General features: G+C 39.0%; 1 protein-coding gene and 1 pseudogene across 5 annotated transcripts in view; one reads left to right on the top strand and one right to left on the bottom strand.

The window, feature by feature from the left end:
- The window catches only part of YLPM1 (YLP motif containing 1), a 74,529-nt gene that overhangs the window by 20,851 nt on the left and 26,263 nt on the right, over positions 1–27,415 (bottom strand). For 3 of the 5 annotated variants that reach the window (XR_008508160.2, XM_064571355.1, XM_054513805.2), the window contains exons 5-17: positions 22,718–24,838; positions 19,996–20,128; positions 13,261–13,681; positions 13,055–13,147; positions 11,449–11,644; positions 10,834–10,952; positions 9,425–9,579; positions 7,669–7,731; positions 7,256–7,375; positions 6,833–7,009; positions 6,670–6,753; positions 6,300–6,383; positions 2,348–2,428 (exon numbers count right to left, since the gene is read on the bottom strand). Coding sequence is in view for 4 of the 5 variants with exons in the window: in XM_064571355.1 (XP_064427425.1) it covers positions 2,348–2,428; positions 6,300–6,383; positions 6,670–6,753; positions 6,833–7,009; positions 7,256–7,375; positions 7,669–7,731; positions 9,425–9,579; positions 10,834–10,952; positions 11,449–11,644; positions 13,055–13,147; positions 13,261–13,681; positions 19,996–20,128; positions 22,718–24,838 (3,847 nt within the window). In the remaining variant the exon portion in view is untranslated. The remainder of the gene's footprint in view (positions 1–2,347; positions 2,429–6,299; positions 6,384–6,669; positions 6,754–6,832; positions 7,010–7,255; positions 7,376–7,668; positions 7,732–9,424; positions 9,580–10,833; positions 10,953–11,448; positions 11,645–13,054; positions 13,148–13,260; positions 13,682–19,995; positions 20,129–22,717; positions 24,839–27,415) is intronic. The other 2 variants (XM_045901242.3, XM_064571356.1) reach the window with 2 other exon arrangements.
- LOC123862008 (homeobox protein NANOG-like) lies at positions 14,153–15,924 on the top strand (annotated as a pseudogene).

The following is a 27,415-nucleotide window of genomic DNA, read 5'->3' as shown; positions in this document are numbered from 1 at the left end:
TATACCTATTTAACTATGTAGTAATCCTTTCGGCTTATTCACCTAGCAAGTGTACGGTTATGATTCCTCTTTTCCTTCACTTGGACTCTGTTCTCTATTAGATCCTAACATACAGAACTTTAATATTAGGGCTTATTATATAGAACAGATTCATCACAGGTGTCAGCATCTTCTTTTAAGAATCAGTGTCTCTACTCTTGGGAATATCCAAGTTCATGGAACAGACTGACACAAAGGGAGGCTGGAAAGGATGCTGAACGCTTCATGACAATAGCTGCTGGGTAAGAGTACTGGAGCATCAGAGTTCTTCCAGGAAACCTATAGGTGTGGTACACTTCTAGTCTTTAAGCCAGACTAATAATTCGCTTTCAACTTATTAGGTAGTACTTCAGGTTACAAATCATACCATCTTTCCCAAATACATTTCTAGAACAAACCAAGACAAAGCTATGCTGAAATGATGGCGCTAAACGTACTGATGAGATCTGTACAAGTGATATCTCAGAAATCACCTGAAAACCTTGAGCAGCACTAGAATAACATATTTATAGATTCTGAATCATATCTACTAGGTTCACTGAAGCGCTAAAGAAGGAAAAATATCATACCAATGATCCCCCAAAAGGATTCTCTTAACCAAGAAAAGTTTAGATTCCACCCAGTTGCAGTCATCAGTACAAAGCAGAAAATGCAAAGTTTATTGAGAATTCCATTAAAATGGTCTGAATGACATTAGACTTGCTCTTAACCCTTTGGTTAAAATTCTCCAAGAATCTTTTACTCTTGGAATAGAACCCAATAGTAGAAGACCTGGATTCAGCATTTTTGAATGGGTTAAGAGAAGTTTTATAAAGATAAGCAAAATGAGTATATTAATTTCCTCCTGCTGGAACCACCCTGTTCTTCCTTAAAACTGTATCATCTTCTCACTGGTTGAAATGTTAGGCCACTTGGAAATAAAAGAGATAGTCCAGCAGGGTAGAGTTCTAAGGCTTCCTTGCCATGTTTTTTGATGTAATAATAGAGTATTACAGTGTGTTTCACTTTTCAAAATAAGTAGCACATTCAATTAAAAGTTCCGAGCTTTGACCTACACCTAAACAAGTCAGATGTTATGAACCATATCCTGAACTGAAATCTCCACAAAAGGAAGACGGAGCTTCAGAAAGCTAACATTATAGACTTCTCACATGATCTTTCTAGTACACACGCTGCAAGTAGCTGAAGAGGTCATTAGCCATATTCCAGAACAGCGTGGGCCTTTAAATGAACTTCCTGCCTACATTTTAGATCATATATATCAAAAAAAAACAACCTAATTAAGAAAAAAAATTTTGTTTAAAGAAAAAACATACTGAGACTCAAATGCAATTAACTTTAAAGCTTATTTTTTAATCCGCATATGAAATCTAGGAATGTAGAGGTTGACACCATCTCTATGTACACACAGTTTCTTTTCAGAGTCCTCTATATCACACATGGGTTTGATGGGACCACTCCTTAGAGAGTCTGTATTCTCTAGGGTAGGAATCAGGGTTCTCGCTTTGTACATTTCCAGAAGAATATGAGAAGCAGCTTTAGCAAGGGCTGAAGTATTAAATAAACCAAATAATATTTTGAATTAAAAAAGCAACACTGTTTCAAGGCATTGCTAATCTCTGTGCCTCATTAGCAAACACTGAAAAGTAACATAATTCTACAGGTCGCATATTTTTCAATGACAGGGTAAGGCAAACATCTCTACAGAGGTGTGATCAAAAGCATTTACAGTAGGTACACGGGAACTTTGAACTCACACTATGGAAGCCTCTAATCAGCCTAAACAAAATGCATTGCCTACACACTCAAATCATTTTCCCAATCACTTAAAAGGATAAAATGCAGAAGAACAAATCCAGCAGTCAGTGACAACCCTCTGCCTCCTCATTCTAGAAGTTCTTCTGCCTCAGTTGACAGCAACTCAATTTTGAAATCTCATAGCAAAGAAGAGACAATTATGCATATGTTGGGTAGGCTGTACCACATATCTGCTGGAATGTAAGAATGCCCTTTCATATGTAATTGATTTTCTTAAAAAGTATACTCCCCTAAAGCCACCCACAAGTAGATGAGGGAGTACAGGGTAAGTTTCTTAGCATTCTTAAAATTTTCGTGTAACAACACAGTGGAGGGTTCTTTTGGTCAGGGGAAAAAGAAAAAGTATCCAAATGTCTCCTTGAAGATGATTACGGAAACTTTTACCATTAAGGTGTAAATCAACAGTAGTAATCTGACCATAGATCTGAGATTAAACCCTTAAAAATTTTAATAGAGACACTTTGTTCAAAGTGGTTGGTCTGTCTCCTACCAGTTCGCTTTCCTCTTCCTCTGCATCTTTCTTTTCTTCCTTCTGTTCTTCGATATTTGCATCAAAATCTTCCATCTCTACCTATACCACCCCCCCCCCAAAAAAAAAAAAAGATGCGTTAACATTTAGGAAAATGTTGAGTCCCTCACTGAGATCTGAAACAGCACAGGTGGCCAAAGCAGGACAGCACATAATCACTGTTACATCCTAAGTAATTTTTAAACCCTAAACTTTGCAGCAGAACTTATAAAAAGACAGACTGATAGTCCTGCCTTTCATTTTCCCGGGATATCCAACTTTGTAATTCCTTATGAAGCTGAGTATAATAATCTATGCTAAGTTGATGTTTATCCGTTTTGAATGCCTATGATTACTAGGATCTCTCTTTAAAACCTTTAGCTAGTATTTTTCCAATCAAGTAAAACATGTGTATGATTCCAATTTCAAAATGTAAGAAAGGGTATAGTGAAAAGTAAGATGATGATTGGGCGCCTGGGTGGCTCAGTCGTTAAGCATCTGCCTTCGGCTCAGGTCACGATCCCAGGGTCCTGGGATCGAGCCCCGCATTGGGCTTCCTGCTCCGCGGGAAGCCTGCTTCTCCCTCTCCCACTCCCCCTGCCTGTGTTCCCTCTCTGGCTGTGTCTCTCTCTGTCAAATAAATAAACAAAATCTTAAAAAAAAAAAAAAAAAGAAAAGATGATGATGGTAGCTTGGCCCAGAATGGTAGCAATGCAAATAGAGAGTAGATGGATTAGAGAAGTATTTATAAGGTAAAACTGACAAAACTTGTAGCCTGACTACATGCTGGAGGGTTAAGGTTGAAAGTCTGTATAACAGAATAAAGAGCAAAGGATAACAGAGAGTAGAGTCAAGGTTTCAACAACCAAGTGATTGGTGGGTCTAATTACTAAGATAGAGAATACCAGAAGAGGAACAGGTTTGTATGAATTACACAGTGGACAGGTTGAATTTGAGATGTACTAAAGTAACATATTTTTTGGTAGAGAATTTGGAAAATAATGGCAGAATTATAAAAATCACCCATAATCCCTCCACTAAGATATAATTAGTGTTAAGATACTGATAAAATTCATTTGATTCTTCACAATTTAATATTAAGGGCACATATGTGGCAATCTAAGCTACCAGAAAGATTATCTATAATGTGCAGAATGGTAAGATCCTAAGATAAATAGAGCCCTAAACAACTCCAACATTTTAGGACTGAGTAGCAAGAAAAGCCAGCAAAGGAGACTGAAAGGGATGGCCAGAGAGGCAAGAGGAAAACCAAGAGAAGGTGGACTCACAGTAGCCAAAAAAAAATGTTGTAAAGAAGGTAGACATGGTCAACTAAGTCATATGTGGCTGCAAAATTAAGCAACAGAAGTGAGGATTATCTATTGTCATGGAAATCTTTGCTGAGAAAGTATCTGGAGAATGGCTGGGGCAGAAACCAGAGGAAATAGGTAGAGAAATGGCCTTGGGAGGTAAAAACACATAAAAACACAATGACAACATTAAGTATGGAAAACTCTCATTCACAGGAGCTCAAACCAAACAGAAGTACACAACTGATTAAAAGAGAAAAATCTTTCCTTTTCCATGATAAAGACTTACTTTCACCAAATTAGTAACTGATTTAGGCATAAATTATCAATGAGTGAAAATCTGGTGAGGAATAGACTATTAACAAAGTATCTCCCTACAGATTATTACAAAGGATAAAGGTAGAAAAATTTGGGGGCGCCTGGGTGGCTCAGTTGGTCAAGCGACTGCCTTCGGCTCAGGCCATGATCCTGGAGTCCCTGGATCGAGCCCCGCATCGGGCTCCCTGCTCGGCAGGGAGTCTGCTTCTCCCTCTGACCCTCCCCCCTCTCATGTGCTTTCTCTCTCTCATTCTCTCTCTCTCAAATAAATAAATAAAATCTTTTAAAAAAAGAAAAAAAAAAAAAGAAAAATTTGATGGATACCACCTGAATCAAGTGATCAACATTTAAATCACCAGGAATGAAATAAATTGACATCATATGGCTTCTGATATGATGCACTAAGGACCCAACATCACTTATGTAGCATTCCTGGTAATGTTTAACCTAAAACAAATCATGTGAAAACAACCAGGCAAACCCAAATTGAGGGGTATTCTACAAAACCACTGGCCTGTACTCTTCAAAAATTCTTTGTCTTTCCGGACAATGACATGGCTGAGGAAGTATTTTTTTATATTAGGACTATATCCTGGATTTTTAAAAAATTGCTGTAAAGCACATTATGGGGACGTTTGGTGAAATGTGAATATGGACGATATATGAGATAATTCAGGAAATTTAATTCAGGAAATTTGTACTACTTAATGTAGTACTCTATCAGTGTTAAATTTCCTGAATTTGATAATTGGGACTTCTAGTTTTGTAAGAGAATGCCCTTGTTCTTGGGAGGTACATACTGAAATACTGTATTGGGGTGAAGGGTTAAGGGTTATGAGGTTTACAACTTAACTCTGAAACGGTTCCACAATCACAGTGATAACAATAGTAGTAATAAGAAGACATATATATTTATGTCACATCCATCAAAATCCTAGAGGAGAACACAGGCAGCAACCTCTTTGACCTCAGCCACAGCAACTTCTTGCTAGACACGTCTCCAAAGGCAAGGGAAACAAAGCCAAAAGTGAACTACTGGATTTCAATGAGATAAAAAACTTTTGCACAGGAAAGGAAACAGTTGACAAAAACAAAAGACAACCGACAGAACAGGAGAAGATATTTGCAAGTGTCTTATCAGATAAAGTATCCAAAAGTATCCAAAATCTATAAAGAACTTACCAAACTCAACACCTAAAGAACAAATAATCCCGTCAAGAAATGGGCAGAAGACATAAACAGACATTTCTCCAAAGAAGACATACAAATGGCCAATAGACACATGAAAAAATGCTCAGCATCACTCCGCATCAGGGAAATAGAAATCAAAACCACAATGAGAGTATCACCTCACACCAGTCAAAATGGCTAGAATTAACAACTCAGGAAACAACACATGTTGGCGAGGATGCAGAGAAAGGGGAACCCTCTTACAATGTTGGTGGGAATGCAAACTTCCCAAACTGGTGCAGCCACTCTGGAAAACAGTATGGAAGTTCCTCAAAAAGTTGAAAATAGAATTACCTTATGATCCAGCCATTGCGCTACTAGGTATTTACCCCAAGGACACAAATGTAGTGATCTGAAGGGGCACCTGCACCCCAATGTTTATAGCAGCAATGTCCACAAGAGCCAAACTATGGAAAGAGCCCAGATGTCCATCGACAGATGAATGGATAAAGAAGATGTGGTATATATAAACGATGGAACATTACTCAGCCATAAAGACTGAAATCTTGCCATTTGCAACAACATGGAGTTAGAGGGTATTATGCTAAGCAAAAAAAGTCAATCAGAGAAAGACAATTATCATACGATTTCACTCATATGTGGAATTTAAGAAACAAAACAGAGGAGCATAGGGGAAGGGAGGGAAAAATAAAACAAGATGAAATCAGAGAGGGAGACAAACCATAAGAGACTCTTAATCACAGGAAACAAACTGAGGGTTGCTAAAGGATGGGGGTTGGGGGATGGGGTACCTGGGTGATGGACATTAAGGAGGGCACTTGATGTAATGAGCTCTGGGTGTTATATAAGACTGATGAATCACTGACCTCTACCTCTGAAACTAATAATACACTACATGTTAATTAAATGAATTTAAATGAAAAAAAGAAGACATACATATCTATATAGAGAAAAATGTGGCAAAATATTAACAATCAGAAAATCTCAATGAAAGTTGTACAGGTGTTCTTATACGATTCATGCAACTTTTCTGGAGTTTAAAATTTGTTCCAAATAAAAAGATGAATAAAAAAAAAGGTCCCTTTTGTACTGCTTTCAAGGCAAAGGCCACTCACCTCTTCAATAGCAGCATCTTGCAGCAGAGAACGAATGTCCAGACGCATCATATGACGAGGTGCAGTTTCCCAGTGGTCAGCCATCTATTGCAAGATTTAGGAGGTCAAGTTATCTCGAGAAACTACTCAAAGAAAGACCAAGTGAGCATTTAAGACAAATTTAACTAATGCTGTGAAATCTAACAGGCCAGTTCCTAGAAGGGCTAGGCCACACCTCTTTCACTTAGATACAAAGGATAAGAATCATTTGTTAAGAAGGTAGAAAAGATTTTCTGAAAGTAAAGGGGATAAACAAGAACTTCCAGACAACAATGATCATACAGACAAAATGAAGTTTAGAATATACACTTCCTATGTTTCCAAAAATCACCTTATTTATTTCTTTAAGTTTTCTTCCATGAATATTTCTTTTGCCACAAGTCTGGTTATCTGCACTCATTTCAGCCAAATATACCTAAGAAAGAAGGAACAGTGATTAAGCAAGCAAATGCAACACTTACATGATAACACAAAGTACTCTAAAGTTCTTTTACCTCAAAACCCTTGGTTTTTGCTGCACTCCAAAACTGGTCAAAATGTCTAACTCTGTCATTGATGGCATCCAGGATGATAAAGGGGAAAAAGCCATCATCCAGAGTCTTTTTGAAAGTTTTGAACATGCTGGTGCGGTAGGTCTCCTCCATCTCAGCTTCATATTCATATTCCATGACCTAATAAGATACCCCAAAAGAGATATGGAGTTAACAAAAACAAAGAACCATCCTAAACCTCTTCCCTGGTTAGCCTCTGGACAGAGATAACTTTGTAGTCTTTCCTTCACACCTAAGTACTAAAGTTTGTGTTCAAAAAAGAGAAAATTTTCTTTGTCTTCAAAAAAGCCGCATTACTCCCTGAACATGTTTTCCTTTCAAAATTATTAATGAATCAGAGTACAATCTGAGAGGAATATGCCATACCTTCTTTTTCACTTTCTTTCCAGAATCTGGGTCTTTTTCTTCTTTTTCCACTTCAGTGATGAAGTAATCATCTAAGCTTAGAACTCTGGGTGCAGGTCCTCCAAATTCTACCTCTTTATCCTAAGAATCATACAGTCAAGAGAGTTAAAGAGAACCTATAGAATAAATTAATGAATGCTCACAGCAAAGTTCCTTCTCATGGCTAAATAATATGCAATCTTCAAATGGTGGTTCAAATCGAGCAGAGGCAAAGATATTTGTTTAAGCAGAACAAAATGTTTATGGGACAGCATCTCCCACATGCGCCAATAGGAATGGATCAAACGGGAAATACCAGTATCAAAATCACGCTGCTTGCTAAGAAGGCAAGTGGCTAACAAAAGCAACTGATTTTTTGGCTTTCCCATACTCACTCGAATAAGTTTTGCAACATGTGTCTTTCCACTGCCAGGCAGTCCTCTCATTATAACAACAATCTGAAACACAATGAAAAACCAAAAAATCACTCAGAAAATATTTTTTTACAATGATGTCTTATAGTTAAGTGACATATTATTTTCCAGGATACACCATATGACAGGTCATGAAACAAACCTTAATAAATTTGGAAGGACAGAAATAATACAAAGTATGACTCTGACCACAATGGAATGAAATTAGAAATTAATAGTAGGAAAATTTGAGAAATTCCAAGTATGTGGAAATTAAACTCCATACTCCTAAATAACCAATGGCTCAAAGAAAGAATTTAAACATCAGGAAATACTTTGAGATAAATAAAAATACCAAAACTTATGGGATGCAGGTAAAGCAGTGCTTATAAGGAAGTTTATAGCCATAGTGCCCATATTAATAAGAAAGATCTCAGATCAATAACCCAACCTTCACCCTCAGACGTTGGAAAAAGAAGAACAAACTAAACCTGAAACAAACAGAAAGAAGGAAATATTAGGGCAGAAGTCAATAAAATAGACAACTGAGAAACAATAAAGAAAAATCAATAGAACCAAAAGCTGGTTCTTTGAAAAGATCAACAAAATTGACAAACCTTTAGCTAGACTGACTAAGAAAAAAGAGAAAAGACTCAAATTACTAGAATCAGAAATGAAGGATGGAACACAATTGCCAACTTCACAGAAATAAAAAATTGTTATAAAGGAATACTATGAACAGTTGTATACCAACAAATTAGACACCTTAGGTGAAATGGGCGAATCCCTTGAAAGACAGAGACAACCAAAAATGACTCAAGAAAAAATATATAATCTGAATATACCCATGACAAGTGAAGAAATTAAATCAGTAATTAAAAACTACCTGCAAAAAAAGCGCTCAGAGGCCCACATAGTTTCATCACTAAGTTCCAACAAACATTTAAAGAACTCTTTACAAGCTCTTCGAAAACACAGAACAGGAAGGAACAACTCCCTACTCATTTTGGGAAGCCAGCATTTCAAATCAAGCAGATATCTAAAACCAAAACACCAAAACGAGACAAAAACATCACAAGAAAACCACAGATTGTCTCTTATGAATATGGATGCAGAAATCCCCCAAAAGTACTGGCAAAGAAATAGACTCTTAAGTATGGTGAACAAACTGATGGTTACCAGAGGGGAAGAAGGTGTGGGGATGGGTTAAACAGATGATGGGGATTGAGGAGTTCACGTGTCCTGATGAGCACAGGTGATGTATGGAAGTGTTGAATCACTGTATTACACACCTGAAACTAATATAACACTGTTTGTTAACTAACTGGAATGAAAATTAAAACTTAAAAAAAAAAGAACATACACATTTGGAGGTCACTAGGAAAATAGGAAAATAAGCCCAAGCAAATCAAGTCTCCTAATTCTCCCTCTTTTTGTTTCACATGCCATAAAACTAAATCCACTTTCCTCCTCTTCAAAATAAGAGCAGTTAATGAACCTCTTATGAACTGTTTTCTAAAGTTTTCAACATCTTTTTTTGCCAAGCAATCAATCTCTAATTTCTTAAATTCTATAGGGTAAGCAGTTTGAGATTAAATGATGATTTGGAGATGGTAAGATGCTTTGAATCTGATATTACCATGTCACAGAAAAGTAGAGGAATCCTATTCAGGATATGAGAAAGATCTCCTATCAGCCTCTGATCTGCAAGAAAGCTAGTCAGCTACATGGGACTCACTCTCTCAGGTCTGCTCTCTCGGCCAGGCGGTTTCAAAATATCATCCACATTCTTGGATTCGGGTTTCTTCTCGACCCGTGGAGCTGGAGGTGGCTGGTGGCTTAGTGAAGGAGTTGGCAGGGGCATCCGCTCCTCTGGGTAAGTTCTTCGTTCTCCTAGGAGGCCAGCAGTTGAACAAAATGACTATTTATATGGTGATTATTTTAAATTTTAATTCTCTTCACTCATGCTAAGGTAATATAATATAAAATCATGATTTGGGGGCCACTTTTAACCTTAATGAGAGAAAGTTTAAAGGAATGTAAATCTATTAAAATCAAGAAAATGGAAAGATTTAGGTATGATTTCAGGCAAACAGAATGTTCTGAAAAATACCGAAATCATCTTTGTTTGTATTAAATTTAGGAAAAAGTTAAGCAACAGGACATGGAAGGAGAATAGTATACACTTTGTTGGATAGTCCCAAGTATGATTTTTATAATCTGTCTGTAACTTCAGCTTTACAGTTTTGTTTTTTTTAAAAGATTTTATTTATTCATGAGAGAGAGAGAGAGAGAGAGAGAGGCAGAGGGCGAAGCAGGCTCCCAAGGAGCAGGGAGCCCGATGCGGGACTCGATCCCAGGACGCTGGGATCATGACCTGAGCCGAAGGCAGACGCTTAACCATCTGAGCCACCCAGGTGCCCCAGCTTTACAGTTTTATGAACAAGAGTCACCAGCTTCGGAAAGCTTGTTCTTACAAACAGGTATGTGTTTCTAGCTTAAGTGTATAGTGGTGAAAAACCAAAAGCAACCTAAATGTCCAACAATAAGGTTTTATATTTTATCCACTCAATGGAATATCATAGAGCCATTATTATAGTAGGTTTACAAATAGAAAAATGTATATCGTACAATATCACTGGGAATAAGCATGATAAAGAAATGATATATACACTTTGATTACAACTTCACTGATATGTACATGAAAAGAGAATGATAAGAAATATACAAAATTATAATAGTTGTGTAGGTGGTGGGATTTTAACTGATTTTATTTCTGTTTTCTAAATTTCTTTAATAATACAAAAGAACAATTTATGTTTTCTTTCATTAATTACATTATTATTTTTTTTTATTTTAAATTAAAAAAAATTTTTTTTAAGTAGGCTCCATGCCCAGCATGGAGCCCAACTCGGGGCTTAAACTCATGACCCTGAGATCAAGACCTGAGTTGAAATCAAGAGTTGGATGCTTAACTGACTGAGCCACCCAGGCGCCCCTGCACTGCTATTTTTGATAATAATGTTGCCATCTCTGAAAAATCTGTGAGTACACGTTATTGAAAGTTTAAATCCATAGCTACAGTGGGAAACATCTCCAGTGGTTTGCATTCTCAACATCCTCATGGGTAATAAGCCACTGCTCTACCTCCAAACATGGATGGTCCTTCATAGGCTGGTCGGTCAGACTTTCGGTCATAGGATGGCCTATCAAATCCCCCTCTTCTGGATGAGGAATGGTCTTTTTTGTCTCGATATGACTGAGTCCTAGAAGATGTAACAGGAAGTGCTTTAGAAAATAAAAAGAAAAAATGGAGGTCTCTGTCTTACAATGCAGTATTACTATCTGCCCAATTTTCTCCATGTGTAGTTACTACACATAGTAAATATTTTTATTTTTATTTTGCTTTTCCATTTAGATCTGCCTTGCATATACACATCTAAAGAGTTCATGAACTGCAAAAATACACTGTATGCCTACTACTTAAGTAATGACTGCACCTTTATTGACAATACTATTTCTTTTCCTTACTGGCTATCTCCATCTCCCATTTAATTCTCTGGAATTCAAGCTCACAAAGCTCAAAGATCTAGTTTTCTGAAGATTGGTCTGGAACTGTTCTTCCATCTCCACATTATATATACACACATGTATAAGAAGAATACATCACTTACTGAATTTCCTTTAGATACAATGACTTTTGCTGAACTTAAGTCTATGGTAATTTGTACACCTGGCAAAAAGATATTTTTCATAACATACCTATCATCTCGAGGTCGGCGTTCTCTATCAAATCGATCCCGGTCATAGTCAATCACACCCCGATCCCGGTCTCGGTCTCTGTGTGTCTCCCGATCCCTTTTGAAATCTCGATGATCTGCCATGACATTACTCTGACGATCAAAATAAGGCTCACGGTCTCTGTCTCTATCATAACGGTCACGTTGGCCTGTGTGCTCTATGAAAACAATTAATACAAGGTAAGAGCTACACCCCCTTTTCTGAATAAAAGCGGAAAGATGAAAATCTAACTTTAAAACTAGTATAAATTATTGTTCTAAATTCAACTTATGAATTTTTTAACTATATTAAAGGGAGGCCCAGATAATTTTTTTTTTTTAAAGAATTTATTCATTTATTTGTCAGAGAGAGCACAAGCAGGGGGAGCAGCAGGCAGAGGGAGAAGCAGACTCCCTGCTAAGCAGAGAGCCCAATGTGGGACTCGATCCCAAGACTTTGGGATCATGACCTGAGCTGAAGGCAGACGCTTAACTGACTGAGCCACCCAGGCGCCCCAGGAGGCCCAGATAATCTTATTGAAAGGAAAATCACATGAAAATTAGGTCCTAAAAAGGTTTAAAAATACTGGTCTCTCAAACCACCACACACAAGTCAGAATGACTAAAATTAACAAGTCAGGAAACGACAGATATTTTTGAGGATGTGGAGAAAGGGGAACCCTCCTACCCTGTTGGTGGAATGCAAGCTGCTGCAGCCACTCTGGAAAACAGTATGGAGGTTCCTCAAAAAGGTGAAAACAGGGGCGCCTGGGTGGCTCAGTCATTAAGCGTCTGCCTTCTGCCCAGGTCATGATCCCAGGGTCCTGGGATCGAGTCCCCCATCAGGCTCCCTGCTTGGCGGGAAGCCTGCTTCTCTCTTTCCCACTCCCCGCTTGTGTTCCCTCTCTTGCTGTGTCTCTCTCTCTCAAATAAAATATTTTAAAAAATAAATAAATAAAAGGTGAAAATAGAGCTACCCTATGACCCAGCAATTGCAACACTGGGTATTTACCCCAAAGACACAAATGTAGGGATCCGAAGGGGCACCTGCACCCCAATGTTTATAGCAGCAATGTTCACAAGAGCCAAACTATGGAAAGAGCCCAGATGTCTATCGACAGATGAATGGATAAAGAAGATATGGTGTACATATACAACGGAATATTATGCAGCCGTCAAAAAAGAAGTCTTGCCATTTGCAACGACATGGATGGAACTAGAGGGTATTATGCTAAGCGAAATAAGTAATCAGAGAAAGACAATTATCATATGATCTCACTGATATGTGGAATTTGAGAAACAAGGCAGAGGATCATAGGGGAAGAGAGGAAAAAATGAAACAAGACAAAACCAGAGAAGGAGATAAACATAAGAGACTCTTAACCTCAGGAAACAAACTGAGGGTTGCTGGAGTGGAGGCGGGTGGGAAGGATGGGGCAGTTGGGCGATGGACATTGGGGAGGGTATGTGCTATGGTGAGGCACTGTGAATTGTGTAAGACTGATGAATCACAGACCTATACCCCTGAAACAAATAATACATTGTATGTTAATAATAAAAAAAAGTACTGATCTCTCTGGGACTCCTACCTGTCTCAAACGTTGATCTTTCAGGTAGTGGATCTGGGCGCAAGGTTATTCTTTCTCCATAGGGTATCTGTTCAACTTTATTAGTGGACATATCTGGTGAACCAAGTCAGGGAAAAAGCATTATTAAGAATGAAGCTTAAAGAAGACAAAGCTGAAGCTAACAATTTCTTGAGAATCCCAAATACAAACCTGTCACCATTACTCACCTCGGCCATGGCCATAATCAACAGTCTGTTGCACTGGTGGTGGTTTGGACATTGGTGGCATACCCATAGGCAATGGGCCAGGAGGGGGAATGGAAGGGTGAACATGTGGGGGTGGTAACACTGGAGCAGATGGAATTGTTCCAGTTTCTGGTTTAAATTCTGAATTCAGTCCTTGTTCATCATTTGTATCCCAGAGACCATAGAAAGAATCTTCATCCCAGCGTTCCTGTTCCACAGCTGAAGTTTGTGGCTTTATCACTGGAGGAGGAGGTGGAGGCGGAGGAAGTGGCGGTGGTGGTGGTGGTATTGGGATAGGCGGCCTGGTCACAGGAACAGATGATCTTGCCGGTGGAGCTGAAGGCCTCACAATTGAGCCTGGTGGTTTACCCATAGGAGGGGGTGGTCTATAGGACCCTGGAGGCTGGAGAACAGAGTAAATGCTTTAGTGGATAAGCATACCATCATGTTTTCACACATTAGTAGAAATTAAAATCCGATTCTCCATCCATAAAAGGAAAAGTTGATAAACCGGAGTCACTCAAAATTAAAAACTTTCTGTTTTAAAATACACCATCGGAGAGAAATATGCAAATCATGTATCTGATAAAGGACTTATACTTAGAATATGAAAAATTTTTATTACTTAGTAAGACAAACAATAGAAAAAAAATATGGGCAAAAAATTTGGACATTTCTCCGAAGAAGATACCAGAATAAGCACTTGAAAAGATGCTCAACATCATCAGTCATTAGGGAAATACAAATTAAAACTATAAGGAGATACCATCTCATACCCAGTAGAATGGCTGTAGTTAATAAAACAGACAATAACAAATGATGGCAAGAATGTAGAGAAACAAGAACCCTCTTAGATTGCTAATGGGAATGTAAAATGGTGCAACCACTTTGGTAAATGACTTAATACTTACTCAAAAGGTTAAACATAAATTTACGATACACTTGGCAGTTCCATTCCTAGGTCTCTATCCAAGAAAAACATATCCACCTAAGGACTTGCACGAGTATTCACAGCAGCATTATTCAATGACCCAAATGTCTATCAATTGGTGAATGGATACACAAAACATGGTATATCCATACAATAGAATACTACTTGGCAATAAAAAGAAATGAAGTGCTGATTCATGGATGAACCTTGAAAACATTAGGCTATCTAAAAGACATGAAAGACCACATATTGTATGAATTCCATTTAAATGACATGCCCAGAAAGACACATCTACAGAGTCAAAAAAGTAGATTAATTGTTGCCTGGAACCTGGGGTAGGAATGAGGATTAACTGCAAACTGGCAAAAGGGATCTTACTGGGATAATGAACATGTTCTAAAACGGGGTAATGGTGATGATTGCAGAGCTTGGTAAAATTTACTAAAAGTCACTGAATCACACACTGAAAATGGGCAAATTCTATGCTATGTAAATTATACTTCAATTAGGTTATTTAGAAAAAGGAAAAAAAAACTGTCTTCAACCTTTTGTTAGATTGGGCTGGTTGGCTCTTGCTATTGCAGTGGTGACCCACTTCATCCTGTCTGATATTCTTACATCTGGAGATCTTCATATTTCTCTAAGCTCTCCCACCTAGATACTTAAGCCTAGGGCTTTTCTTACAATCACGCTCTTTGGATGCCTAGGTGGCTCAGATCGTGATCTCGGGGTTGTGGCATCAAGTCCCACGACAAGCTTTCTCTCCCTTTCCCTCTCTGCCTGCTCTCTCTCAAATAATAAAATAAATAAATAAAATCTTAGAACAAACCAATCTCACTCTTTTTCTACCCTCAACTTAGCAACAGGAGTGTGGATCCAGCTAAGCCCCAATGTCCGCCTTGCCCTGAAGCACCCAATTCTAAGGACTCTTCTCCAATGCCTGAGATTTATGGGCCTGAAGAAAATTATGCATCCTTGCAAATATCATCTGCTGAGACACCCTACATGGAGACTGTCTCTCCTCTTCCTCCTTCCATGGATCTGCTTATTCCGGACAGCCCGATTCTTCCACCAGTCCCAGAGTAAAACTACTACCCACTTCTACAGAGGAAGGAACAGTGAAGAAGGAAGATATGGCCCTGGGCAAGAAACAGAAGATCAGAACCCTGTCCTCTCAGACCCAACTATATGTACTCAATGACAGATTTCAGAGACAGAAATACCTCAGTCTACAGCAGATCCAAGAACTTCCCAACATTCTGAACGTTAGCTATAAGCAGGTTTAGACCTGGTTCCAGAACCAGAGAATGAAATAAGAGGTGGCAGAAACACAACTGGCCAAACAGCAACAGCGTGACTCAGGACAGCTCAGCAACTACAGAACACCCAGGCTTCTCTTCCTATCACTAGGGATAACTGATAAACACTTCTGGAACCTTTCAGTATGGAACAACCATTCCTGCAACAGTCAGACCTGGTGTCCCCAGGCCTGGAACAACAATTCCTGAAACAATCAGCTCCACAACTGTGGAGAGGAATTCCTGCAGCCCCAGATCCAGTTCCAGTCAACTTTGGTCAGTGATGTGGAGTCTATCTTAGAAACTGCTAGGGAAAGCCATGGTGTAATACAGCAAACTGCTAAGTATCTTAGCACCCAGCAAATAATGGATTTATTCCCAAATGACTCTGTGAACATAGAGCCTGGATATGTGTGACGATGAGTATATTATTCAATCTCAATTTGGGCAGTGGCTGTATTACTTCTCCTAGGATTTGTCTTTTAGGGTCCTGTATCTCTGCCTTGATATTCTGTTTCTCACTATGCTTACTGTGTCAATTGAGGGGATATGAATGGAGTATAATCAAAGAGGTTTCAGTAGCATTGGCTGCTATGGACAATGTAGCATGTTTCTGGCTACAGATAACTAGATACAATACTAATTTGGATATCTTTAGGCTTTAGAATCTAACCTCAAGAATAGGAAGTAAAGAGGCGCCTGGGTGGCTCAGATGGTTGGGCGTCTGCCTTTGGCTTGGGTCATGATCCCAGGGTCCTGGGATCGAGCCCCACCATCGGGCTCCCTGCTCAGCGAGGAGCCTGCTTCTCCCTCTCCCTCTCCCTCTGCCTGCTGCTTCCCCTGCTTGTACACTCTATGTCAAAAATAAATAAAATCTTAAAAAAAAAAAAAAAGAATAGGAAGTAAAAATACAAAGGTGTGTGATGAAGGATTATTTGTATTTTCTGACATTGTGAGGCTTTACTTGTTAATAACCTCAATTGTTGTGGTGAAGGGTTAAGCTATAATGTGCTTCATGGATTTCCTCTGCCCCTTGTGTTCTTTTACTATAACTCCTACTTTGTACATTATTCTAGTATTTGCAGAAAGATGTTTTGTATTTTAATGTATTATGATAATAGTACCAGTTGGTTGGTTGGTTTATAGGTTTAAGTACAAATAAATAAAATACCCACTTAAAAAAAAGTTGTCCTCAACACTACCATCCCCTCCCCCCAATGTACCACCTTCTTTTTCTCTGTCCTAGTTAGGGAGTTAGCCACTTAGATATAAATGTCCCAGGTCCACCCCATAACTACTGAATTTCTGTAGGGGGAGATCCTAGCATTAGCTAAAAACAAAACCTCCATGAATAATTCTGATGTTGACCACTTGGTTAAGAACCTCTGCTATAAACTATCTTTCTCACTCTGGTGACCTATCTCTACAAAAAGAGTGATTTCCAGTGAGAGAAATAAACTCTAGCTAGCCTCCTCATTTCTATTCAGTTGTCTGGTTGACAAGAGTAGTTTGTGGCAAGATTGGTACCAACATACAACATCAATACCAGGAAACAACAAAACAAAGAAACTGAATGGGACATTTAGTAACCTCTCCAAGAGGGAGTGCCACTGTAGCGTGCAATGTTCACATTTGTTTTCCCAAAGCAATCACCAAATGTCAACAGAAATGTGTATTAAAGAGATAGCAGAACCTCTCAACAGATAGGTCCTATCTACTCAATATTGAAATCCAGTGGTCAAATTTTATTTTAATCTTTGCAAGCTTGATTCAAATGGTCACTATACTTTTCTCTTAGTTCACTGTGTCTGGTTTGTTTGTTCTTCACTGACAGCTCTTTTAGACCTTCTATAGACCAGCCAACAATATATATTACTTACATATTTACTCATGTATGGGCTGTACTTTAAAAACAAACTTTTTGAGTAACAAAATGGATTTGGCCAATACATAAGAAATGTTGTTTAACTAGAGATAGCTACAGGCTACAGTTAAAGACAAAGGGTTACTACCTAAGAGTAAACATTCGATTATGCCATTTTAAACTTCAAGAAAATGCCAATATAAGACAAAAACTATCGTGTCTGGAGCTATCCAGGCCTGTTTCAAATATCTTAAGAACTTTTGAGACTATGTCTATAAATAAAATAGAAGGTGTTTTCTTCATACTACACAGTGAAAGCAATAGATACATTTTTTAAAAAACAAAACATCCCTACAGTATTTATATGAGAAAAGATTAATATCTACATTAATAATATAAATTGGTAAGAAAAACCTCAAGAGTCAAAGAGTAAATGGGTAAAGAACAAAATAGAATTTTTATAAGAATATAATTAATATGTAAAAAAAACCTCATGTTCACTAATTATCAAAAATGCATATTAAAACATTTTATTAAAACTATTAAATCTACCAAAAATATTAAGTAGCTGATACTTGCAAAGCTCTGGTATACATCTTATACAACTATTTTCAAGAGCCCCTGGTGTATTCCAGGAATCATTAAAAATGTCCTTATTCTGTAACTGAAGTATCCCACTTTGGGAATTTAAGATTATTATTATTATTTTTAAAGATTTTATTTATTTGAGAGACAGAGAGTGCATGCACAAGCAGGGGGAGGGGCAGAAGGAGAAGCAGACTCCCCGCTGAGCAGGGAGCCCAACGTGGGGCTCAATCCTAGGACCCTAAGATCACGACCTGAGCCCAAGCAGACACTTAACCTACTGAGCCATCCTGGCACCCCATGAGCTCTGTTTAGAAGGAAAGACAGACGAGGTAACAGACAAAATACCACAGGATAATGGCTATGACGGAGGCTTGTACAAGATGTTAGAGGGGTACATGTGAAGGCAACCATCTTACACAAGTGGAAGGGAAGATACAGAGTTGAGTTCTAAAAATGAACAAGAATGAACTAGGTGGAGAAGGGGATAAGAAGAGAAAGAAAAGAAACTCCGGCTTTAGAGAACAACATGCATGTGGCAAAGGGATGGAGAGGTAAGAGACTGGCACACTTGCAGAGTTGTAAGAAGCTCCATGTGGAAGGAAAGCAGAGTGTAGGAGAGTGATGGTAATGGTTAAGTAATGGTAAGTAGAGGTCAGGCCAGGTCAGGAAGAACATAAAAGGTCATGCAAAGGACTCTAGATTTTATCCTGAAAGCCATGGGGGAATAGGGAAGCATTCTAAAGCCAGGGTGCACAACAGAGTGAGATTTATGTTTTTGCATGTCCAGTTGGCCAGAGGTCCCATCAGTGCTGTCTAAAGTGAAGCACAAGAGTACAGAATGGCACTAGAGAACTTTTTGGGGTAATGGAAATTTTGTTCTTCTTTATATTTGTCAAAACTCAACCTATGTAGGCTTAAAATGAGTTATGACATGTAAATTATACCTCAATCTTTGATTCAAAAATATAGTAAAATAATCACTCTAGTAGCAGAATGGAGAATGGATCAGAGGGGAATGAGATGGGGAGATGAACGAGGATGTTTCTTAAATAATCTAGGCAAGAGCTGATGAAGACTAGAACTGAGGTTGTGGGGAAGTACAGGACAGTATATCTGAACAATATTAAAAAGGTAGTAAAATCAATCAACAGAATGACTGGCTATGGAAGGGTAGGACAAAGGAAAGAGTTAAGGCTGACTTTCAGGTTTCCAGCTTGGGTGACTAGGTAATGGTGAGAAGAAAGAACAAATTTAATGGAGAATGATAAGGAACTCCACTTTGAATATGCTGAGTGACAGGATACACATCCGGATGCTGATGGATGCACACACAGGTCGGGACATGGGACATGGACAGGTGACATCATGGTGGCCACTGGTGCTAACAACTATGTATGAGTATTATGTGTTAGGTTGGGATGAAAGGGAACATTGAAAAATGAAGAGTTAATTTCATGAAATGGTTTGAGTTTTTTTCTCTAGTGTTGTTATAAAGTTATTTGCATGAAAACATTTTTTAAAGCCCATCACTGGCATAAAGGTAAAAACAACAAACAACAACAAAAATGAATGCAAAACAAAGGGAGAACTTGATCAAACAAGTCTTTAACAGAACTTTACTGCCTGAACTGGGGCATAATGTTTGATCTCTTCTGTAGCTGAGGAACCAGTAGCCCGAGGAGGTGGGGAGACTTGGAGGCTCACAGGAACAAGGTTCATGGGGAGCCCCTGCACTGCCCAGATGAAAAACAGGACTATTTGAACAAAAGAGATTATTAGGAAAATTCTACAGTTTTGTGAACATGAAGCCATGTAGCTCAGGTGTGCTTGGTGCACTTACCAAAACCTAGGAGAAAAATGCATCTGTCACACTTCTGACCACATTTAAAAGATTTTCAAAGGTCAATTACCATTAGCTTTTTACTTTCCCCAAATTTACATTTTTTATAGAGGAAATTTTGTACTTACTACAATAGAAAAAAATCAAACAACATATAAACATACAAGGTAGGAATCATTTCATTCCCTGAACACACATTTTCCCATACCGGGTACATTCCAGGCCTTGAAGATGTGTTCTGCAACCTCGCATCCTGGGGCGGCAGATGGTCAGGCATCTGGGGATCCGACCCAAAGTCTTTCATCTTTTGAAGCTGTTCTTTCTGTTCCCTGTGAACAAATAAAATTGCCATGGTACATTAAGGCATGTTTACTCCATTCCTAAGTGACTACAATTGATATCAAAGAACAAAAAAGAGACCTAAACACCTAGTTCTAAAACCCTCTACAGTGCCCACAGAGCACCAGCAGGGTAACACTCTTCTTGCCTTTATATAGCTAACTGACCAGTCATCTACAACCTATAAATGACTACAAATTATTAAGGATCTTCAAGGGCAGAATCTACAATCTGCCTCGTTAGTCTATTCTAAAATATCATCTACTTGTCATATTTTTCTTTCATTGAACAAAAAGTTCTCTCGCTATGTTTTTTGTTGAAGACTCTAGACCAGTGGTTGCAAAATGGTGGCCAAATATGGCCTAGAAAGTTTTTTTAAGTTTGCTTTCACATCAGTTTTTAAAATCTGAATTAGCTGCCATTATTTACAAAGCAAAATATTTCACATATAAATTCAAATTTTAAAGGGATTTGGTAATAATGAATGGGCGTACGTTTCCACATGTCAACAATGAAATGACTGGAGTAGTGGCTGTCCACTTTAGATGAAGCAGTTTGCCACAATCCTCATCACACTCAGTAAGTAGAGTTGTACTGGCCCACTTTCACTCATTTTAGTTACTTGTCTGGTTCTTCTGGGTATTTTAGTTTATGGCCCTACTGTATACAGTGAGAACAAATGTCAGTCTATACGCTTACAAATAATACTTCATATTCCTAAAGAGTAATTCTATAACTCTTCATGCTATTCTTCAAATCTCTGGTCAAATTCCCTTTTTTTTTTTTTTAACTTTTCCTTACAATGCCCACCTTAAAAGCAGGTGTAACATCTATAACCTCTTCAGACCTTTTACAATTTTTTCCTTACATTGGGTGTAGTGACTCAAATAGATACAAAATAAGGGTCAAATATAAAGTTTATTTTCTGCCTCATATAAATCATATTATGACTTTATACCAACACAACATAGTTTACTTGTATTCAACTATGATAATTCCTACCCATCACTTCATATATTTTAATTATGTTTATGTTGCCTAGAAAGAGCTTTATAAAAAAAGATGGTGAAGAAGAAGCACCTTTTATCCAGCATTTCCATATAAAGCAATAATGGAGAAAAGGAAATTTTAAAAAAGAAAAGGAAAGAAACCTTGGCAGCTTGGTAACACCAATCAGCTTGGTGTTCTCCATAAACAAAACAGATTTTAGAGCTGGACAGACTGCATTCAAATTCTGGGTTTGCCACTGATTAGCCAAGTGGACTTAACCTCTCTGAGCTTTAGTGTCTGTGAAGCGAGGATCTTTGCAGGCCTTTGAGATAAAAGGATTTGAGACAGGAGGACTGAGATAATATACACTAAACAATTAGCACAGTGCCCCGCACACAGTGGGGATTAAATTAAAGGTGTCAATAATTTAAAAGTGAACAATGTAGTAACTAAATGTTCTCTAGCATGCTTTCACATCTTCTTCATGAGTAATCTGGAAGAGTCTAATCTCTCAGAGCATATCTTCTATAGACAGAAATCTGCTGTGCTGCCTGAGATACCAGATCTCTCATCTTGACCTACAGGTGTTTTTCCTCATTATACTTTTCTAGTCATAAAGCTTCAGTTATAATTTCAATTGATATAGCCTACAAATGTAGACCAGAATTGAAAAATGAAGGAAGCATAATACACTGGAATATATCAAAAGCTAACCATTAATTTATTTTCTCAAAACACTGTTAATTCCTAAGAAATTACTCAAAAAGCTGACAATCTATCAATGACTCCTAAAATCTTATCTCAGGATTTGGTTGGTTTAGGGATTAAATGAATATATACAAAGTACTCAGTATAATTCCTGGCACATAGTAAGCATGCAATGTTAGCTTTTTTTTTTATTGCTACTACCTGGGAAGCTTTATATAGATATCTATACATAGTTAGGTGATTGCAAATCAAGAAATCCAAGATCTATTCTCCATTTCACAAAGAAAATATTTGATTATGCACTAACAAGTAACATCCTCAAGTAGAGATATCTGCTTCTAGTTATAAGGAAAGATAAAACACCCAGAAAGAAAGTATCAATGGTTAGACAAATCTGAGGACGCTTTCAGGTAAACCATTCTTAGCTTCAACAGAGAAAAACCTTACAGCACTTTCCAAAGTTTTATCAAAGATTAGTGAATACGAAGTCTATCAGATCTAAAACCAAAGAACAAAAATGCCTCCTGGAAAAAAAAAAAAAAGATATGTTACATATGAGCTCTGTGAAGTCCAGAGCACTGGAGAGTTGAAGTTGGACACCTGAAACATGCACAAGTATAATGGTATGTCAGCAACACATTTATAAAAGCCAAGAGTGGTTATCAAATTTTCAGATTTCAGGACATAAGCTTACAATTAACACAGTTCCTAAATACATATCCTAACCCTAAAACAGCACCAAATGGCCAGGTTACAAATTTAAAAATTACAAGATAAGAACTTGAAGCAAAATTATTCCATTCAAATATATCACATCACTTTAAAAGAGCAGTCTGCATGTGGTTTTGACTAAAAGAAATGATCTTAAGTAGTCAACTTACCGAAGCATTTTCAGTTCTTGTGCAGCTTTCAAAATGATTTCGTGCTGCCTCTGACTGAGAACCATTACCCCTCCAAGGCCTTGGTCAGAGTCTAAGTTTGTATCCGACCCCATCATTTCAGAAGAATGATGTGAGGAGGGCATATGTTCCGCCATGGGGGAATGTCTATCCACATCAGATGGGTACCATCTGTCTGACAACCGTTCTCTTTCCCAGTCCATTCTGTCAGGGATATAATCTCGCTTTTCCCGCCATGTATCTCCTCTTTCTGGATACTCTCGGATTCTCAACTCACCCCTATCACGAAAATCTCGATCATACCCATGGTCTCGATTTCTTTCTTCTCTCCATCTATCATCCCGATATCTATCCAAAGGTGGAAGAGGTGGGAGGGGTGGTAAAGGTGGAAGAGATGGAATATCCCGTTCACGAAACTGTGATTCTTGTTCATCCAGTGGTCTCCCATAATCTCTGTCCCACTCATTATCCAAATTTCTATCATACATATCCATGGGTCTTCCAATCCGATCCACATCCCTGTCCAAGTCCCTGTCCATTTCCCTGTTGTAGTCCTCATCCATATCCTGATCTCTCTCCCAATCATCCCACCAAGGGCCTCGTCTATCTCCATCATGAGATCGAGATGGTGGTGCTGAGAACCTGTCCTCTCTGTTATATGGATCTAGTGTATCTTCTTGATAGTCACGTTCACATTCTCTCCAGTATCTTTCTCTATCCCAATCATCAAGTCTTTCTCGTTCCATTGGAGCATTTCTACCATCTAATGGGAACTCTTCATGCCCTCTCTCTTCTCCATGGTTCCATGGAGCCCTAGGAGGCTCATCTCGGTGATATGGATACATTTTTTCCCCACCATCTCCTGGTTCTGGTCTAAATGGACCTCTGTCACGACCAAAATCTGGTCTTCCCAGTCCCCTTTCCCTACTGCCAGGCCCTCGAGGTGGTCCCCTCTCCCTACTCCCGGCTCTTCGTGGTGGTACTCTCTCCCTACTCCCAGCCCTTCGAGGAGGTCCTCTCTCCTGACTGCCAGCCCTCCGAGGTAGTCCCCTTTCTCGGCTGCCAGCTCTACCCCTGTCCTGGCTGCCTTGCAGACCACCCGGCACTTTCTCCCGACTGCCTCCTGGCCTCATCAACCCTCTGTCTCGACTGCCTTCTCCTCTATTCATCTTCTCTCGACTGTCTTCTCTTCTACCCATCATCTTATCACGAAAGTCTTCTTGCTTGACCAACCCCGGGCCACGGCTGAGTGCCTGGCCTCGACCTCTATTTACTAGTCCTTTATCCCGTGTGTCTTCCATTCTGCTTTGCCCAGGACCTCTGTAAGATGAGCTGCTGCCTCGATTACCTTCTAACCTATTATCTCTATTATCTGGCCGAGGCAGCCCTTTCTCTTGGCTGTTTTCTGAATGGGGCAGACCGATACCCAAAGGTTTAAAATCATTATCTGCAGTTAATGATGATGACGTTGTCACTGCTGCTCCTCCCTCCATCCCCCCTGGTTTTGAGGGAAAAGCAGATTGAGAAGGTAGAGGTTTATTTGCAAGGGATACAGGCTGAGTAACAGCTTGGGCTTTGTCCATTTGAGTCTCCATACTTTGAGAATTCTGGTCCCAATTAGAAGGCTCTATGGGCCCTTCCGAGACTTCGCTTTTAGGTGGCTCTTGTTGAGAGTCGCTTAGATTCTCATTTGACTGAGCCGCCTTGGCATCCTTTATATCTGTAGCAATGGAAAATGTAGCTGACTGCATTTTAAAATTCTTCTGCTGGTTACTATTGGTGTCTGCTAATTGTTCTTTGTTTCCTGAAAGAGGTTCTGCTTGTGATTTAGGTTGCTGCTGATGTTGCTGTCCAAAAGCTGGCTTGGGGCCTTTCCACTGTGGTCCACTCTGTCGAGGACTGAGGGATGTATTGGGGGTAATATAAAACTGAGATGCTGGCCCCCGGGGAATCATTCCCCATTTGCTTTTAGTGCCCTCTGTTGGGTGACCTTCATATCTGGGTCTTGGCCCATCGGGGCGATTTCCTTCAAAACGAGGCCCTTTGGGTCTCGGTCCTTCACACCTTGACCCTAAATCCTCAAATCTTCGAGGACCATCAAATCTACAAGTAAAACAAAAGATATTACTCAAGACAGTAAAGCAGAAAAAAAATATTCTCCATGTAAGAATATTTAAGGCAATCGTGCCTTAGAATCTGTTTACAAAAATGACTCTTGCAGTCATCATATAAATCCTGAGGCATCTATCTTAGAATCAGTACGCTAAAATGGCAGTGCTCAAAAGGTCTCAGGACAGGCTTTGGAAATCATGTCAGTACTATTGTAATTCACTTCAAAACATCTCCTGCAGCAAGTCACTGATATACTAAGTTGTTAAAAAGCAATTATAAACATTGTGACTTAGTAGACAGAAAAGTCCACTCATTTTTAATGGGGAAAAAAATGCCACAGCTAATTCTGAGAGTACTTTCGAAATTAAAATATAACTAAAAACTAAATAGGAAACAATCAGAAAGATAATATAGGATGATTATAAATATTGTTGGAACTAACATTATCATCTGGACTAACTGACAAAAATTCAAAAAGACAGTAGCCAGCTGTATCTTAAGAGTTCACCCTGACATTTTAAAGTCTGGACAGTGCCCTGAAAATTTGCTATGGACCTAATTGCTCATTCTGTAAATTTTTAGTGCACATCCCCTGCCAAGCACTATAGTACATCCAAGGGATATACAAATAAAATGTCATCTGTTGCCCTCAAAGGGTTTACAATGGAGGAGAAAGAGAATCTAAGTGTAAATAAGGGGCAATGACAGAAGTCTATCTGCATGTAACAAGGGCAACAGAGGAGGGGATGTTCAATTCTACCAGAGTTGGGAGGGGGGGGGGTTGCTGTCCAATAAAGGCTTTATACAATAGATGATGCTTACATTAAGTCTTGAAAGACAAATTCTCTGAGGCCAGGCTAACAGAGCATATTGGCGATAAGGGAAATGGGTGGCAAGGAAGTGGTTAAGGAAACACTGTGAGGAAAGGCAGAGAAACACACACCAGCATGGCATGTCTGGAAGTGCAACAGTTGAGTATGGCTTTGGCAAAGAGGAGACAGATTAGGGAGAGCTGGGAAAGGAGTGGAAAGGGAAGGAACTAAGAGACAAGGCAAAGAGTAGGCAAGAATCAATCTCTAGGAGACCTTGTATGCCTTGTGTAGCAGAGACTACTGGTGCCCCTCCAATGGCCATTCCCCCTTTTCCTACAGTAACTGAGCCTCTTCATTTTTAGATGGACACAAAGCTAGCCAAACTCAAGACTGACTCTCTTTCCCAAATTCTCCTGCAGCTAGAACTTGTAGCCATGTTCTTGCCAATGGGCTGAAAGTGAAAATGACCAGCACATCCTTCTGGGTTATACCCTTAAAGGGAAGGGCACATCTTCCTCTTCACCCTTTGATTTTTCATGCTGGCTCGGACATGCTGGTGAAACATGTTGGACCATGCAGATAAGAGCAATATACTAGGGGATGAAAAGTAGCAAATTAGGGGCTCCTGGGTGGCTCAGTCGTTAAGCATCTGCCTTCGGCTCAGGTCGTGGTCCCGGGGTCCTGGGATCGAGCCCCGCATCGGGCTCCCTGCTTGCCAAGAAGCCTGCTTCTCCCTCTCCCACTCCCCCCTGCTTGTGTTCCCTCTCTCGCTGTGTCTCTGTCAAATAAATAAATAAAATCTTAAAAAAATAAATAAATAAAAAGGAAAAAAAAAAGAAAAGTAGCAAATTAGAAGGAACCTGGCTTCTTGACATTACCATCATATAAGTGTGGAGAAAGAATAAACCTCTAATTTATTAAGGCATGTGACTTTAGATTTGTTACCATAGGTGAATTAATTTAGCTGGGTAAGAAGTTGGGAATTACTTAATGAGACTTAGAGCCACTACAGATGGTCTGATTTTTAAAAGACTGCTCTAGCAGAAAAGTAGCAGATGGATAGGTGGGAAAGTTTACTGTAGATTGTTTCCACAATTTGGGTAAATGAAAGTGAAGCCTGTTCTAAGGCAGTGACTGACATGAGGATGTAGAGGAGATAAAAGTGAGAGATGTGAAAGAAGGTAAAATGCATAGGACTTTCTAACAGGTAAGATTAAAATGACAACAAAAGGGAAGAATTTAGGATGATTCCAAGGTTTCTGGCTTAGGCCTAAACGGATGGTGATACCTTTCATGCTTTTAAGGAGAAAGAGAAGAGTTTTTTCTCTTATTTGTTTCGGAAATCAATGAAGAATAATAAATTCAGTTTCAGATAAAACATTTATTTCCTATCCCTGTTGACATCAGGCTTTGCTGGTCTAGAAGTCTTTTAGTTTCAAAGGCAGGAATGCTCCCATCAGGGGAGACAACAGTAACTCCCATTAAACTCAAGTTGAGACTCTCACCTGGCTACTTTGGGTTCTGAATCAACAGGCAAAGAAGGGAGCTATTGTACCGGCTGGGGGTGATTGGCCCTGAGCTGCAAGAGGAAATTGGGTTACTACTGCACAATGAGGGTAAGGAGCACTGTCTGGAATGGAGATCCTCTAGAACACCTCTCAGCATTTCCATGTCCTGTGATTAAAGTCAATAAAAAATGACAATAACTCAATTCAGACAGGACTGTCAACAGCCCAGACCCTTCAAGAATGAAGGT

The sequence above is a fragment of the Mirounga angustirostris genome, unplaced genomic scaffold (genome assembly GCF_029215605.1).
Source record: "Mirounga angustirostris isolate CCGP_5_RB_7025 unplaced genomic scaffold, mMirAng1.0.hap1 SCAF_9, whole genome shotgun sequence".
NCBI lineage: Eukaryota > Metazoa > Chordata > Mammalia > Carnivora > Phocidae > Mirounga > Mirounga angustirostris.
The sequence above is the reverse complement of the archived record's forward strand: the minus strand, read 5'-3'. Positions and strand labels throughout refer to the sequence as shown.